The sequence below is a fragment of the Theropithecus gelada genome, chromosome 1, assembly GCF_003255815.1.
Source record: "Theropithecus gelada isolate Dixy chromosome 1, Tgel_1.0, whole genome shotgun sequence".
NCBI lineage: Eukaryota > Metazoa > Chordata > Mammalia > Primates > Cercopithecidae > Theropithecus > Theropithecus gelada.
The window spans coordinates 19,480,520-19,498,175 of NC_037668.1; the positions used below are offsets into that span (position 1 = coordinate 19,480,520).

Genomic DNA, 17,656 nt, shown 5'->3' on the forward strand with positions numbered 1-17,656 from the left:
CAAAATTAGCCGAGCATGGTGGTGCACGCTTGTAATCCCAGCTATTTGGGAGGCTGAGGCACGATAATCACTTGGAGGCAGAGGTTGCAGTGAGCCAAGATCGCACCATTGCACTCCAGCCTAGGCAACAAGATCAAAACTTGATCTCAGAAAAAAAAAAGACATGTTACAGAGTACCATACAAGTTTTTGGCCAGGCGTGGTGGCTCATTCCTGTAATGCCAGCAGTTTGGGAGGCCAAGGCAGGTGGATCACTTGAACCCAGGAGTTCAAGACCAGACTGGCCATCATGGCAAAACTCTGTATCTACTAAAGATACAAAAATTAGCTGGGCATCATGGTGCGTACCTGTAATTCCACCCACCCAGGAGGCTGAGGCACAAGAATCGCTTGAACCCGGGGGGTGGAGGTTGCCAAGATTGCGCCACTGCATTCTAGCCAGGGTGACAGAGTGAGACTCTGTCTCAAAAAAAAAAAAAAAAAAAGAAAAGAAAAAGAAAAGAAAAGAAAAGAAAAAAAAAGTTTTTGACAGAAGAAATGAATAGAAAAAATAAACACAGAGGTCTCATAGATGGCTTTTCTGGAAAAGCAAAACCGAAATGATTCCTTTTTCTTAGATGTATAGTCCAAAACTAACCAGACGAACTGAATTGAGCTGATAATGTAAAAGGACAAATTGAGAACTGTACCATGTACTGAAACACAGTAATGATAACAAGGGTAGAACATACATATTTTTAAACAATTTTTTTTTCATCAGGCAAGGGGAAAGACACATGACTAATACACTAGGTAAAAAAGAAAATCATCATCTTCCTATCCTTTAAGGACAACTTTCATTCAGGGGAGATCTATTTGTGGACACTCAATACATATAAAATAAGCCTAAGGACAATGATAAAAGTGAGAAAAAACCTAATGGAACTTTACAGTGAGCCACAGCCAAGCACTTGCATTTAATGAGGCAAGAAGGAGGACTCACCCACCAAGGGAACTAGTGAAACATACTTGAACCTATATTTAATATATATGCTACACAATGTACAATGAGGCCAACTTAAAATGGAGATTTGAATGAATAATTTATCTTTTTTCTTTTACTTTACTTTACTTCTTTCATTAGTGTTAATATTTTTCCCTGTGGATGCTCCTTATTCCAAGAGGCATTGAGTCAGGATTTGTCAGTATCTATCAGCAAGAACTTGTAGATACCAATTTTAGCTCCTGCTGGAATCAAATAGGATGTAGAAAGCATGCCAGTCTCTATCTACTTTTATTCTGAATTGTTGCAGGATCCTTGGGGTGTCGCTTTTCCAGCTGGAAACCTCTGTGGCTGGTGGCACTTTTGCCCAAGTTTTGTTTGGGCCCACAGGGCTTGTTCCATCCACTCGGCCTGGCAGGCTGTGCTTGGTTCATGCTACCAGCCTGGATCTCACACCTGCCAAGGGTGAGCCAGGCATGGAATGGCAACAGGTGTGTGAGTGAGTGAGCATGGGGTCCAGCCACTGCACACAGTCAGGCACACCAGTTGCTGTAGTGGGAGAGGTAGCTCCAGGTGCTGGCATGGGCACTGGCTCTCTGCAAGCCTGTGGCTAGATCAGGTGCACTGCAAGCAGCTTCCACGATGCCACTGGGGAACACAGTGGTGCCTGGAAGCTTGGAGACTCCAGGAACCACAGGGCACCAAAGTGGGAGTCACAGCCCTGGCTTGGGGAGCTCCCAGGTCTCAGCTCCCTGAAGAGTCGCAGTTCTTCTCTTTACCCACAACGTGGTGAGCAAGGGGCATGTTTCAGCCCTATTTGTGTTATAGCTCTTTCAGCCCTGCCATTGGGCAGGTCCCAAGTTCTTGTCCTGCATCCAGGAAGAATAAGGTACGCAGAACAAGTGGAGGGTGAGCAAGGTGAAGAAGAGCTTTACTGAGTAACAGAATAGCTCAGAGGAGGCCCTGGAGTGGGCAGTACCTCTCTGCTGCTGGTCATCCCAGTGTCTGCAACTCTCAGAAGAGAGGAGGCCCTGGAGTTGGTAGCTCCTCTCTGCAGCTGGTTGTCCAACATCTGCCCAGCTCTGGCTGAGCCTGGAGCTTTTATGGGCATCAAAGGGGAGGAAGTCTACACTGATTGGTCCATGGGCAGCCATGGGTGGGCCCAGAAAAGGCATCACAAGTTCCCACTCTGGTCTGCGGGACTGGCAGCCTGGACCCCAGCGTTCAGGCCCTGCCTGGTCTGAAGGTAGGGCCTCACCAGGGACTGCACTTTCTGCCCAGAAACCTGTCTGCTTCCTACTGCTGTTCGTGGCACCCAGGCTGTAGGTGCCAAGGGGCACCTGCAGGCCAGTGCTGAGCTGCCCTCAGCTCTCCCTTGGCTTCCCTCCTATGCTTGTTGGTGCCCAAAGTCTGGAGGGGACCAAGGCAGCAGGGGCCTGCCATGTCAAAATTGCCCCAAGCATGTGCTCATCTGGCCAGACTGTGACAGCACCCAGGATTGGCCCAACTTTGTTCTGAGATCACAGTTAGTGCTGACAGCAGGGAGAAGCCAGGCAGTGGGAGCACGCAGAAGGGGCCTTCCTGGGCCCCCAAGAGTACAAGGATGCCTGGGTCTGCAGCTGCCATTTGGGTGGCTGCAGTTGCATGGCAAGGAGGTGGTGGGGCTGGGGCAGGGGTGCATCTCCTGTCTGCTCAGTGGAGCAGGAGGCCTGGGTCCACAGCCATGACTTGGGCAGCCAAAGCTGCACCCAGGGAGCTCCTGCCTCACCAACTCAGAAGGAGTGGGGCTCCCGGGGCTCCCACTTGGTGTCGGCTCCAAACGGCTCCATGGAGTGTGCAGCCCCAGCTGCATCTCCCTGCTGCAGATGGCGTGAGGGCAGCAGCTGCTCCAGACAGGCTGCCGCTGCCATCAGAACCACTTATCATACTATCTCCATTATAATGAACCAGTCCTTAGGGCTCAATATAACGGCTTCTGTGCTTAAAATCTGTAAGTAGATAGGGTAAAAGATGATTGACTTCCTTCCATAGGACAGAAATTATCTTTCAGAGTTCTTCAAAAGGGAGTATGCTAATATACTAATTTTGGTATTTACAGAGATATATGTGCATGTAAAAATTCAGATAACAACTTAAGATGAGCGTACTTTATGAACTTTTCTGTACATATTTTATACCTCAGTAAAAAAGAAGAAAGGGAAATATCTAAAACTTTCTGATACAACTTAAAGATATTCCTGTGAGGCAGTAAACTCCCTGGAGACTTAGGTTTGAGGAGACAGCTGCAGATCTAAAAACAAAAGAGTGGCAAGTAAAGAGAACATAAATGTCATTGATCCTTAGTAGAGACCACAGATAACTAGCAAGCCCATAAGCGGACATAGTTGAGTCCATTAAAAGAAATGCCAGTTCTTACCATGAAATATCTTACCTTTAGGGGTTCATAAGCAGCAAATGTAGCACTGCTCTCCAAGTACTTGTCACATTCACTCACACTTACTGTTACCAGAGTATGGCCGACAGATTTAGCTGCGATATGTGTACTGGAACAATGCATTGGTCCAGGTCTTTGAATACCTGTGAATCAAAAACCATGATTTTGGCAGGGCGTGGTGGCTCAGGCTTGTAATCCCAGCACTTTGGGAGGCCGAGGCAAGCAGATTGCTTGAGCTCAGAAGTTTAAGACCAGCCTGAAACACATGGTGAAACCCCGTCTCTACAAAATATTTAAAAAATTAGCCAGGCACGGTGGTGTGCACCTGTAGTCCCAGTTACCCAGGAGGCTAAGGAAGGAGGATCACTTGAGCCCAGGAGGTTGAGGCTGCAGTAAGTCGTGATTGTACCACTACACTCCAGCCTGGGCCACAGAGTAACACCTTACCTAAAAAAACAAAACAAAACAAATATGATTTCAGTGGGGTAACAAGCAGTTAGTTTTCTTTTTTTTTTTTTTTTTGAGATGGAGTCTCACTCTTGTTGCCCAGGCTGGAGTGCAATGGCACAATCTCAGTTCACTGCAACCTCTGCCTCCCAGCTTCAAGCGATTCTCTTGCCTCAGACTCCTAAGTAGCTGGGATTACAGGCACCCACCACCATGCCTGGTTAATTTTTTGTATTTTTAGTAGAGATAGGGTTTCACTGTGTTGGCCAGGCTGGTCTCAAACTCCTGACCTTGTGATCCACCCACCTCAGCCTCCCAAAATGCTGGGATTACAGGCATGAGCCACCGCACCCAGCCACGACCAGTTAGTTTTATTTATTTATTTTTATTTTATTTTATTTTTTTTGAGACGGAGTCTCGCGCTGTCGCCCAGGCTGGAGTGCAGTGGCCGGATCTCAGCTCACTGCAAGCTCCGCCTCCTGGGTTCACGCCATTCTCCGGCCTCAGTTAGTTTTAAAGGAAATTAAGCTACAAAAATATAAGAATTTTAATACATTAAAAATACCATCTTGGGCCAGGCACAGTGGCTCACGTCTGTAATACCAGCACTTTGGAAGGCCGAGGCGGGTGGATCACCTGAGCTTAGGAGTTCGAGACCAGCCTGACCAACATGGAGAAACCCCATCTCTACTAAAAATACAAAATTAGCCGGGCGTGGTGGCGCATGCCTGTAATCCCAGCTACTCGGGAGGTTGAGGCAGGGAGAATTACTTGAACCCCAGAGGCGGAGGTTGCAGTGAGCCAAAACATGCCATTGTACTCCAGCCTGGGTGACAGAGTAAGACTGTTAAAAACAAACAAACAAAACCCATCTTGATCTCTTACATTATCAATTAGGCCCTTTATATCAAGTTGATATCTGTTCTTTCTATTGAGAGACATATATAAGACACAGTTGTATGTACAGTGGGAATATATATATATGAGCAAAGATCCTGACTTGAAGCATTTATAGTTTCAAGGGGAAAGTGAAAATGTAAATAAGTCACTTAAAACATTAATAGAAAGTGATAAGTATTATAGAAGTCTAGAAAATAGAAAGATTATTTCAAGCTGGAGAGATCGAGGAAAGTTTAAAGTATCTCAGGCTGAGAAAACAGAATGAACAAAGAAATACAAATGAGATATAAATGAGAATATGAGAGATATATATGAGAGAATTTAAAGTAGTTGATTTAGCCGGGCATAGTGGCTCACGCCTGTAATCCCAGCACTTTGGGAGGCTGAGATGGGCAGATCACTTGAGGTCAGGAGTTCGAGACCAGCCTGGCCAACATGGTGAAACCCTGTCTGTACTAAACATTCAAAAATTAGCCAGGTGTGGTGGCACGTGCATATAGTCCCAGCTACTCAGGAGGCTGAGGGACAAGAATCCCTTGAACCTTGGAGGTGGACGTTGCAGTGAGCGGAGATTACACCACTGCACTCCAGCCTGAGTGACAGACTGAGATTCCATCTCAAAAAACAAAACAAAACAAAACAAAAAATAAATAAAAATAAATACATAACATAGTTGATTTAGCTAGAACCATATATGAAGCAAAAGTATGAAATCATGAAAACTAGGTTGGGTTATATTGTAGAGGGGTCTTGAATACCAAACTAAAAGGATTTTGACTCCATTCCACTGACAATGAGAAGTCTCTCAAGATTTTTGAGCAGAAAAAGTAAGACCAAAGTTGAGTTCATAAAGATCCATCTGATAACCATGATGATCAGAGGTAAGAATAGTCGGGAGGATTTTGTTGTCCTACATGGGAAATAAGGGGCTAAAAATTAAAATACTCTGAGAAGAGGGGAAAGATCACTTGAACCCGGGAGTGAGGGTATGTACATATGTATGCATGTAGTATAATGAACAAGGGCAAAGCAAAAGTCCAATTTGATACCAAGCTTACAGACGTAAGAATTAAACAGTTAAGGTATAAAAATTATTCAGAACAGAGCTTGGCAAAGAGTAAATGCTGAGCAAATCTTAGATGCTACTACTGTCATTGTATTGATGAAAAAGCAATGGGGATCAGGATCGAATATGAAGTTCAATAGCAGGAAAGGATGTTGACCTTTATTCATATTTTCTGTTTTACTAGAAAGAGCTATTTTATCCTTTTTCAATAAATTGAATGTATGCATCTATTAAATGGCTCTACATTCCTCTTAGAAAGACATATGATATATATATTAGGGAAAGAAAGAAGAAAAGAGCTTGAGGCTAGAAATGGAAAACCTTACTGTGAACTAAAATCTGATATTGACCTTGCACTTGTAATCCAAGCTACATGGGAGGCTGAGAGAGCAGCGTAGCTTGGGCCCAGGAGTTCAAGGTTACAATGTTCTATGATTGCACCACTGCACTCCAGCCTGGGTGACACGGTGAGAACCTGTCTCTAATAATAATAATAATAATAATAAATTAATAAATAAATAAAAACTGGCCAGGCACAGTGGCTTATACCTGTAATCCCAGCACTTTGGGAGGCCAAGGTGGGCAGATCACCTGAGGTCAGGAGTTCAAAACCAGCCTGGCCAACATGGCGAAACCCCATATTTACTAAAAATACAAAAATTAGCCAGGCATGATGGTGGGCGTCTGTAATCTCACGTACTTGGGAGGCTGAGGCAGGAAAATCACTTGAACCCGGGAGGTGGAGGTTGCAGTGAGCCGAGATCATGCCACTGTACTCCAGCCTAGGTGACAAAAGCGAGACACTGTCTCAAAAAACAAAAATAAAAAAACAAAAAACTGATATTGTCCAGCCACAATGTTGTTCAATTTCTGTGCCTGTGTTTCTACATCTGTAAAATGAGGAGTATAACACTTACTACAAGGCATTTGACAAAATAAAGTATTATAAAGGAAAATAATATGTGAATTTAGACTACAATTGGTAGTTTCTGAATTGTTGATTGCTTCCTTAAAGACAAAGAAAGTAATCTGTCACACTGGCAGAGTTAAAGATAAATAAATAAAGAGAAAGGATGGAGAAGATTTAAAAAAGGCTACTTTTACCTTCTTTGAGCAGAGTAAAGACTCCTTGTTTATCCATGTTCAGATCCAAGGATAAATGAGAGCAGTCTGTGAATGCCATGACTTCTTTGGTCTCTTTATTTATGTGATACATTGCAATGGGGATTTCTATAATCTGGCCAATCTCCACATCAGCATGAAATGGTAACAGTTCCATTTTGTTCAGTTTCAGGACATGTATCTGGAGGGGAAAAATTCATCTTTCAAGAAAGTTATGTTAAAAAAGTCTTAGGAGGAGGAGAAGCAAGATGGCCAAATAGAACACTCCAGTCCCCTCTGCAGGAACACCAAATTGAATGACTATCCATACAAGAAAGCACCTTCATAAGAATCAAAAATCAGGTGAGCAATCACAGTACCTGGTTTTAACATCATATCAAGGGAAGAGCCACTGAAGAGGGAAGAAAAGAGTCTAGAATTGCTAACATCACTCTCTTCCATTCCCAGGCAGTGGCAGCAGCCACGTGGTGCAGAGAGAATCTGTGCACCTGGGGGAGTGCAGTGATTGTGGAATGCAGAGTCCCACATCCCACAATCACTGCACTCCCCCAGGTGCACAGATTTGGAACTCAGTGCTGCCTACTACAGTGGAAAGCCACACAGGGCAGAATTCAGTCAGTGCCTGTGGAAGAAGCATTTAGACCAGCGCTAGCCAAAGGGAATGAACTGCCCATCACAGTGGTCTGAACCTGAGTTCCAGCTAGCCCCGACACTGTGGGCTAAAGCACTCTGGGATCCTAAATAAACTCGAAAGGCAGTTTAGGCCACAAAGACTGCAATTCCTGGGCAAGTTCTGGTGCTGTGCTAGGCTTGAAACCGGTGGACCTGGGATGCATATGACCTAGTGAGATACCTGCTGGGGTGGCCAAGAGAGTGCTTGTACTACTCCTCCCCACATCCCAGGCAGCACAGCTCATAACTCTGGGAGAGTTACTCCTTCTTCCTGCTTGAGGAGAGGCGAGAGTAAAAAGGACTTTGTTTTGCAACTCGGATAATAGCTCAGTCACAACAGGGCATCAGGCAGAGTCACAAGGCCCCCATTTCAGACACTAACTCCCTAAAAAATTTCTATACACACCCTGGGGCAGAAGGGAACCTGCTATCTTGAAAGGAAGGACACTGTCCTGGTAGGATTCATCATCTGCTGATTAAAGAGCCCTTGGGCCTTGGCTGGGTGCGGTGGCTCATGCACGTAATCCCAGCACTTTGGGAGGCCAAGGTGGACGAATCACCTGAGGTCAGGAGTTCAAAACCAGCCTAGCCAACATGGCAAAACCCTGTCTCTACTAAAAATACAAAAATTAGCTGGGCATGGTGGCAGGAGCCTGTAATGCCAGCTGTCAGGAGGCTGAGGCATGAGAATCACTTGAACCCGGGAGATGGAGGTTGCAGTGAGCCTAGATCACACCACTGCACTCCAGCCTAGGCAACAGAGCAAAAATCCGTTAAAAAAAAAAAAAAAAAAAATAGCCCTTGGGCCTTGATTAAACATTTGGTGGCTGCCAGGTAGTATTTGATGCAGGCCTTAGGTGATACCCAGTGCCATGCTGGCTTCAGGTGTGACCCACTACATTCCCAGCTGTGATGACCATGAGCAGAGACTTCTTCTGCTTAAGAAAAGGAAATGGAAAAGTAAAGGGGACTTTGTCTTACATCTTGGGTACCAGCTCAACCATAGTGAGGTAGAGCACCAAGTGGGCTTCAGGAGTCCCCAGTTTCAGGTCTTGGCTCCTGGATGGCATTTTTGGACTTGCCCTAGGCCAGAGGGGAGTCCACTTCACTGAAGGGAGAGACCCAGGCCTGGCAGCATTCACAAGCTGACTGAAGAGTGTTTGGACCTCGAATGAACATTAGTAGTAGCCAGGCAGTATTTGCCATGGGTCTGGGGCAGTGGTGCCCACAAGGAGAGACTCCTTCAGTTTGAACAAAGGAGAGGCAAGAATGAGAAGGGGGCCAGGTGCGGCGGCTTACGCCTGTAATCCCAACACTTTGGGAGGCTGAGGTGGGTGGATCACTTGAGGCCAGGTGTTCAAGACCAGCCTGACCAATATGGTGAAACCCCCTCTCTACTAAAAATACAAAAATTACCCAGGTACGGTGGTGCATGCCTGTACTCCCAGCTACTCGGGAGGCTGAGGCAGGGGAATGAATCACTTGAACCAGGAGGCGGAGGTTGCAGTGAGCTGAGATCATGCCACTGCACTCCAGCATGGGTGACAGAGTGAGACTACATTCCAGAAAAATAAATAAATAAATAAATAGGGAAGGGCTTTATCTTGCAGCTTGGGTGCCAGCTTGGTCTCAGTAGAATAGAGCATCAGGTAGATTTCTAAGGTTCCTGACTCCAGGCCCTGGTTCCTGGATAGAATTTCTGGACCTGCCCCGGGCTGGTGAGGAGCTTCCCACCCTGAAAGGAAGACCACAAGCCTGGCTGAATTTGCTACCCACTAACTGTACAGTCCTTGGGCCTTGAGTGAACACTGGCAGTAACCAGGCAGTGGTCACTGAAAGACTTGGGCAGGACCCAGTGCTGTGCTAGCTTTGGGTCTGACCCAGTGCAGTCCTAGTGGTGGTGGCCACAGAGGGGCTTGTGTAACTCCAACCCCACCTCCAGACAGCTTAGCAAGGAGAGAGAGAGACTGTTTGGGCAAAAGAAAGAGAAGGAACAAGAGTCTGCCTGGTAAGCCAGGGAATTCTCCCAGATCTTACCCAAGACCACCAAAGCAGTACCTCCACAAGTCTGCAAGAGTCACCGCGTTACTGGGCTTGGGGTGTCCCCCAATGCAGATATGTACTGCATGACCAAAGACAGATCACAACACTCAATTCTCTTTGAATACTTGGAAAGCCTTCCCAAGAAGGATGGGTACAAACAAGTACATTGTTCAAAGACTATAATTAATACCTAACTTTTCAATGCCTAGACATCAGTGAACATCCACAAAGATCAAGACCACACAGGAAAACATGCCCTCACCAAATGAACTAAATAAGGCACCAGTGACCAATCCTGGAGTGACAGAGCTATATGACCTTACAGACAAAGAGTTCAAAACAGCTGTTTTGCAGAAGTTCAATGAAATTTAAGAGAAGGATTTCAGAATCCTATCAGCCAAATATAACAAAGATATTGAAATAATTTTAAAAAGCAGAAATCCTGGAGCTGAAAAATTCAATTAACGTACTAAAGAATGCATCACAGTCTCTCAACAGCAGAACTGATGAAGCAAAAGAAAGAATCAGTGAGCTTGAGGACAGGTTATTTGAAAATATAGTCTCGGCGCCTGTAGTCCCAGCTACTCGGGAGGCTGAGGCAGGAGAATGGCATGAGCCCGGGAGGCGGAGCTTGCAGTGAGCCTAGATCCGGCCACTGCACTGCAGCCTGGGCGACAGAGCGAGACTCTGTCTCAAAAAAAAAAAAAAAAAAAAGAAAATATAGTCATGGTCCAAATGCAATGGCTCACACTTGTAATCTCAGCACTTTGGGAGGCCAAAGTGGGTGGCTTACTTGAGGCCAGGAGTTTGAGACCAGCCTGGCCAACACAGTGAAAGCCTGTCTCTACTAAAAATAGAAAGAATAAGCTGGGCACGGTGGCGCACGCAGCTACTCGGGAGGCTGAGACGTGAAAATCGCTTGAACCTAGGAGGTGGAGGTTGCTGTGAGCGGAGATCATGCCACTGCACTCCAGCCTGGGTGACAGAGTGAGATGTTGCCTCAAAAAAATAGAGAAGAAAGAAAATACAGTTAGGGGAGAGTAAAGAAAAAAATAATAGAAAAGAATGAAGATCTAGAAAATGGCCACAAAATGGCAAATCTAAGAGCTACTGGCCTTAAAGAGGAGGTAAAGAGAGAGATTTAAACTACTGATACCTTGAGTAGAAAGACTAAAAGAACCTATGAAAAGGAATAACTACAACAGCTATTCAAGACATAGACAGTATAAGATATAAATAGAAACAACACAAAATTAAAAAGCAAGGGAATGAAATTAAAATGTAGACTTTTTGTTTTTGTTTCTGCTTTGAGATGGAGTCTTGCTCTGTCACTCAAGCTGGAGTGCAGTGATGTAATCTCAGCTCACTGCAACCTCCACCTCCCAGGTTCAAGCAATTCTCCTGCCTCAGCCTCATGAGTAGCTGGGATCACAGGCATGCACCACCATGCCCAGCTATTTTTTATATTTTTAGTAGAGACAGGGTTTCACCATGTTGGCCAGGCTGGTCTCAAACTCCTGACCTTAGGTGACCTAAGGTCATCCATCCACCTTGGCATCCCAAAGTGCTGGGATTACAGGCATGAGCCACTGCACCCAGCCTAGAGTTTTGATTAGTTTTCTCTTTGTTAATTTGTTAGTTTGTTTATGCAATCAGTGTTAAGACATCATCAGTTTAAAATAATGAGTTATAAGATTTTATTTGCAAGCCTTATGGTAACCTGACAAAAATAAAACACAAGAAATTAAAACATACCACCGGAGAAAATCACCTTCACAAAAAGGAAGGCAGGAAGGAAGGACAGAAGGAAGAGAAGACCACAAAACAACCAGAAAACAAATTAAAAATGGCAGGAGTAAGTTCTTATTTATCAATTATAATGTTGAATGTAAATGGACTAAACTCTCCAATCAAAAAAGACAGAGTGACTGAATAGATTTTTTTTTTAAAAGGCTGAGTGCAGCCGGGCGCGGTGGCTCAAGCCTGTAATCCCAGCACTTTGGGAGGCCGAGATGGGTGGATCACGAGGTCAGGAGATCGAGACCATCCTGGCTAACATGGTGAAACCCCGTCTCTACTAAAAAATACAAAAAACTAGCCGGGCGATGTGGTGGACGCCTGTAGTCCCAGCTACTTGGGAGGCTGAGGCAGGAGAATGGCGTGAACCCGGGAGGCGGAGCTTGCAGTGAGCTGAGATCCGGCCACTGCACTCCAGCCTGGGTGACAGAGCAAGACTCCGTCTCAAAAAAAAAAAAAAAAAAAAAAAAAGGCTGAGTGCAGTGGCTCATGCCTATAATCCCAGCACTTTGGGAGGCCAAGGCGGGTGGATCCCCTGAGGTTGGGATTTCAAGACCAGCCTGACCAACATGGAGAAACCCGGTCTCCACTAAAAATACAAAATTAGCTGGGCATGGTAGCACATGCCTGTAATCTCAGCTACTCGGGAGGCTGAAGCAGGAGAATTGCTTGAACCTGGAAGGCAGAGGTTGCGGTGAGCCGAGATCACACCACTGCACTCCAGCCTGGGCAACAAGAGTGAAACTGCATCTCAAAAACAAAAACAAAAACAAAAACCCAATGATGTGTTTTCTACAAGAAACATACTTCCCCTATAAAGACACACGTAGACTGAAAATAAAGAGATGGAAAAAGATTCCATGCCAATGGAAACCAAAAAAGAGCAAGAATAGCTATCCTTATATCAGACAAAATAGATTTCAGGACAAACTATAAAAAGGGAAAAAAGAAGGCCATTGTGTAATGATAAAGGGGTCAATTCAGCAAGAGGATATAACATTTATAAATATATATACACCCAATACTGGAGGACCCAGATGTATAAGGCAAATATTAGAGCTTAAGAGAGCAATAGATCCCACTACATTAATAGCTAGAGACTTCAACACCTTACTTGCAGCATTGAACAGATTTTCCAGACAGATAATCAACAAAGAAACATCAAACTTACTCTACAATGTAGACCAAAAGGATCTAATAGATATTTACAGAACTTTTCATTCAATGGCTGCAGAATACACATTCATCTCCTCAGCAAGAATGAGTATTCTTGATCATATTCAAGAATAGACTACGTTAGACCACAAAACAATTCTTCAAAAATTCAAAAAAATTGAAACTATGTCAAATATCCTCTCTGACTTAGTGGACTAAAACTAGAAATCAGTAACAAGAGGAATTTTGGAAACTATACAAACACATGGAAATTAAACAACTTGCTCCTGAATGACTAGCATATCAATGAAGAAATTAAGGAGATTTTAAAATTTCTTTAAAAAAAGGAAAATGAAAACACAACATAACAAAACCTATGAAATACAGTGAAAGCAGTACTAAGAGGAAAGTTTATAGTAATGAATGCCTACATCAAAAAAGTAGAGGCTGGGCACGGTAGCTCACACCTGTAATCCCTGCACCTTGGGAGGCCGAGGCAGGTGGATCACCTGAGGTCAGGAGTTTCAGAACAGCCTGGCCAACATGATGAAACCCTGTCTCTAACAAAAATACAAAAAATTAGCAGGGCGTGGAAGCGCGCACCTGTAATCCCAGTTACTCAGGAGGCTGAGGCTGGAGAATCACTTGAACCCAGGAGGCAGAGGTTGCAATGAGCCGAGATCACACCACTGTACTCCAGCCTGGGAAACAAGCAAAACTCTGTCTCAAAAAAAAAAAAAAGTAGAAAAACTTGAAAAATTCAACCTAATGTTGTTGTTGTTGTTGTTGTTGTTTCTTTTTCTTTTTTTTTTTTTTTTTTTTGACACGGTTTTGTTCTGTTGCCAGGCCGGAGTGCTGTGGTGCAATCTCAGCTCACTGCAACCTCCGCCCCCTGGGTTCAAGCAATTCTCCTGCCTCAGCCTCCTGAGTAGCTGGGATTACAGGCGCGCGCCACCATGCCTGGCTAATTTTTGTATTTTTAGTAGAGACAAGGTTTCACCATGTTGGTCAGGATGGTCTCAATCTCTTAACCTTGTGATCCACCTGCCTTGGCCTCCCAAGGTGCTGGGATTACAGGTGTGAGCCACCGCACCTGGGCAAAGTATCTTGAAGAACTGGAAAAGTTGGCTGGACACAGTGGTTCATGCCTGTAATCCCAATACTTTTGGAGGCTGAGGCAGGTGGATTGCTTGAGCCCAGGAGTTCAAGATCTGCCTGAACAATATGGTGAAACCTTGTCTCTACAAAAAACACAAAAATTAGGGGGGCATGGTGGTGTTCACCTGTATTTCCAGCTACTTGGGAGGCTGAGGCGGGAAGATCACTTGGGCCTAGGAGGTAGTGGCTGCAGTGAGCTGTGATCTCGCCACTGCACTCTAGCCTGGGCAAAAGAGCAAGACCTTGCCTGAAAAAAAAAACAAAAACAAAAACAAAAAAAACCAACTACAAAAGCAAGAGCAAACCAAAGCCAAAATTAGTAGAAGAAATAATAAAGATCAGAGCAGAAATAAATGAAATTTTAAAAAATACAAAATATCAACAAAATGAAGAGTTGGTTTTTTCCAAAGATAAACAAAATCAACAAACCTTTAGCCAGACAAAAAAAAAAAAAGAGAGATGACCCAAATAAGTAAAATCTGGCTGGGTGTGGTGGCTCATGCCTGTAATCCCAGCACTTTGGGAGGCCAAGGCCGAGAGATCACCTGAGGTTAGGAGTTTGAGACTAGCCTGGTCAACATGGTGAAAACCCATCTCTATTCAAAATACAAAAAGTAGCCAGGTGTGGTGGCAGGCATCTACAATCTCAGCTACTCAGGAGGCTGAGGTATAAGAATCACTTGAACCCGGGAGGCAGAGGTTGCAGTGAGCCGAGATTGCACCACTGCATTCCAGCCTGGGCGATAGAGTGAGACTCAGTCTCAAAAATTAGATAAATAAATAAAATAAGCAAATAATAAATAATAAAAGTAAAATCTGAGATGAAAAAGCAGATATTACAACCAATACCACAGAAATTCAAAGGATCATTAGGGGCTACTATGAGCAATTATATGCCAATAAATTGGAAAACCTAGAAGAAATGGATAAATTCCTAGACATACACAACCTACCAAGATTGAACTATGAAGAAATCCAAAGCCTGAAAAGACTAATAACAAGTAATGAGATCGAAGCTGTAATAAAAGACTCCCAGCAAAGCAAAGCCCAGGACTTGATGAATTCACGGCTAAATTTTACCAAACATTTAAAGAAGAACTAATTCTAATCCTACTCAAAGTATTTTGAAAAATAGAGGAGAAGAGAATACTTCCAAACTCATTCTATAAGGCCAGTATTACCCTGATACAAACACCAGACAAAGACATCAAAAAACAAACAAACAAAAAAAACTACAGGCCAATATCCCTGATGAATATTGATAGAAAAACTCTTCACAAAATATTAGCAAACCAAACTCAACAACACGGTATTTTTTGTTTTGTTTTGTTTTTTCAGACGGAGTCTCACTCTGTTGCCCAGGCTGGAGTGCAATGGCGCGACCTCAGCTCACTGCCACCTCTGACTCCCAGGTTCAAGCAATTCTCCTGCCTCAACCTCCGGAGTAGCTGAGACTACAGGTGTGCACCACCACACCCGACTAATGTTTTGTATTTTTAGTAGAGAAGGAGTTTCACCATGTTGGCCAGGATGGTCTCGATCTCTTGACCTTGTGATCCGCCTGCCTCAGTCTCTCAAAGTGCTGGGATTACAGGCGTGAGTCACTGCGCCTGGCCTCAACAACACATTTTTTAAAAAGATCATTAATGGCCAGACACGGTTGCTCACTCCTGTAATCCTAACACTTTGGGAGGCTGAGGTGGGAGGACTGCTTGAGCCCCGGAGGCCAAGGCTGCAGTGAGCCATGTTCCTGCCACTGCATTCAAGCCTGGGTGACAGAGCAAGAACTTGTCTCCAAAAAAAATTGCTAAAATAACTATAAGAGTATAACTGGAATGTTTGTAACAAAGAAAGGATAAATTCTTGAGGTGATGTGATGGATACTCCATTTACCCTGATGTGACTATTATGCATTGTATGACCATATCAAAATATCTCATGTATCTCATAAATATAAACACCTACCATGTACACCTAAAGATTAAAAATTACAGCACTTTGGAAGGCCAAGGCAGGAAGATTGCTTGAGCCCAGGAGTTCAATACCAGCCTGGGCAATATAGGGAGACCCTGTCTCTAAAAAAAGTTTAAAAATTAGCTGAGTGGCCGGGCGCGGTGGCTCAAGCCTGTAATCCCAGCACTTTGGGAGGCCGAGACGGGCGGATCACAAGGTCAGGAGATCGAGACCATCCTGGCGAACCCGGTGAAACCCCGTCTCTACTAAAAAATACAAAAAATAGCCGGGCGAGGTGGCGGGCGCCTGTAGTCCCAGCTACTCGGGAGGCTGAGGCAGGAGAATGGCCTGAACCCGGGAGGCGGAGCTTGCAGTGAGCCGAGATCCGGTCACTGCACTCCAGCCTGGGTGACAGAGCGAGACCCCGTCTCAAAAAAAAAAAAAAAAAAAAAAAAAAAAAAAAAAAAAAAATTAGCTGAGTGTGGTGGTATACATCTGTAGTCCCAGCTACTTGAAAAGCTCAAGTGGGAGGATCGGATGAGACCGGGAGGCAGAGGTTGCAGTGAGCTGAGGTTGCACCACTGCACTCCAGCATGGGCAACAGAGTGAGACCCTGTCTGAAAAAAAAAAAAAAAAAAAAAAAAGGCCAGGCACAGTGGCTCATGGCTATAATCCCAGCACTTTGGGGGATCGAAGCAGGTGGATCACCTGAGGTCAGGAGTGCGAGGCCAGCCTGGCCAACATAGTAAAACCCTGTCTCTATTAAAAATACAAAAATTAGCTGGGCATGGTGGTGCACGCCTGTAGTCTCAGCTACTTGGGAGGCTGAGGCAGGAGGATTGCTTGAGCCCAGGAAATGGAGGTTGTAATGAGCTGAGAGTGTACCACTGCACTCCAGCCTGGATGATGGGAGAGAAACCCTGTCTTAAAAAAAAAAAAAAAAAAAAAATATATATATATATATATATATATATATATATAATTTTAAAATGTTAAGAAAAAGACTTAGAAGAAATCATTCCTTAAATATTTACATACACATGAACATATATAAACACATTATATATATGTTATTCACTATTATATATAATGTAATGATACAGGTCTCTTCTATATACACATACACAAGGTGTTAAACATGTCACTCTACATTTTTAAATTTATTGATCTCTTTAAAGCATCTAACTCTATATAGGAGGGGTCTGGCAAACTATGGCCTGTGTACAACCTGTTTTTGTACAATGAGCTAAGAACAGTTTTTACATTTTTAAAAGTTGTAAAATAAAACAACAACCACCACAAAAAAGAATATGAGACAGTGACTATATGTGGCCTGTAAAGACTAATGTATTAGGCCGGGCGTGGTGGCTCACGCCTGTAATCCCAGCACTTTGGGAGGCCGAGGCGGGCGGACCACGAGGTCAGGAGTTCGAGACCAGCCTGGCCAATATGGTGAAACCCTGTCTCTACTAAAAATACAAAAATTAGCCAGGCATGGTGGCACGTGCCTGTAAAAATTAGCCAGGCATGGTGGCACGTGCCTAGCTACTCAGGAGGCTGAAGCAGAAGAATCGCTTGAACCTGGGAGGTGGAGGTTGCAGTGAGCTGAGATCTCACCACTGCACTCCAGCCTGGACAACAGAGCAAGACTCCATGTCAAAAAAAAAAAAAAAGAGGCTGGGCACGGTGGCTCACACCTGTAATCCCAGCACTTTGGGAGGCCAAGGCAGGTGGATCAGGAGGTCAGGAGATCCAGACCATCCTGGGTAACACTGAAACCCCATCTCTACTAAAAATACAAAAAAATTAGTGGGGCATGGTGGCAGGTGCCTGTAGTCTCAGCGGCTCAGGAGGCTGAAGCAGGAGAATGGCGTGAACCCTGAAGGCAGAGCTTGCAGTTGGCCAAGATGGCGCCATTGAACCCTGGA

General features: G+C 44.4%; 1 protein-coding gene across 2 annotated transcripts in view; it reads right to left on the reverse strand.

Moving 5' to 3' along the window:
* NUP210L (nucleoporin 210 like) overlaps positions 1-17,656 on the reverse strand; it is a 170,117-nt gene that overhangs the window by 116,421 nt on the left and 36,040 nt on the right. For both annotated transcript variants that reach the window (XM_025405070.1, XM_025405061.1), the window contains exons 13-14: positions 6,933-7,131; positions 3,413-3,558 (exon numbers count right to left, since the gene is read on the reverse strand). In XM_025405070.1, the coding sequence (XP_025260855.1) occupies positions 3,413-3,558; positions 6,933-7,131 (345 nt within the window). The remainder of the gene's footprint in view (positions 1-3,412; positions 3,559-6,932; positions 7,132-17,656) is intronic.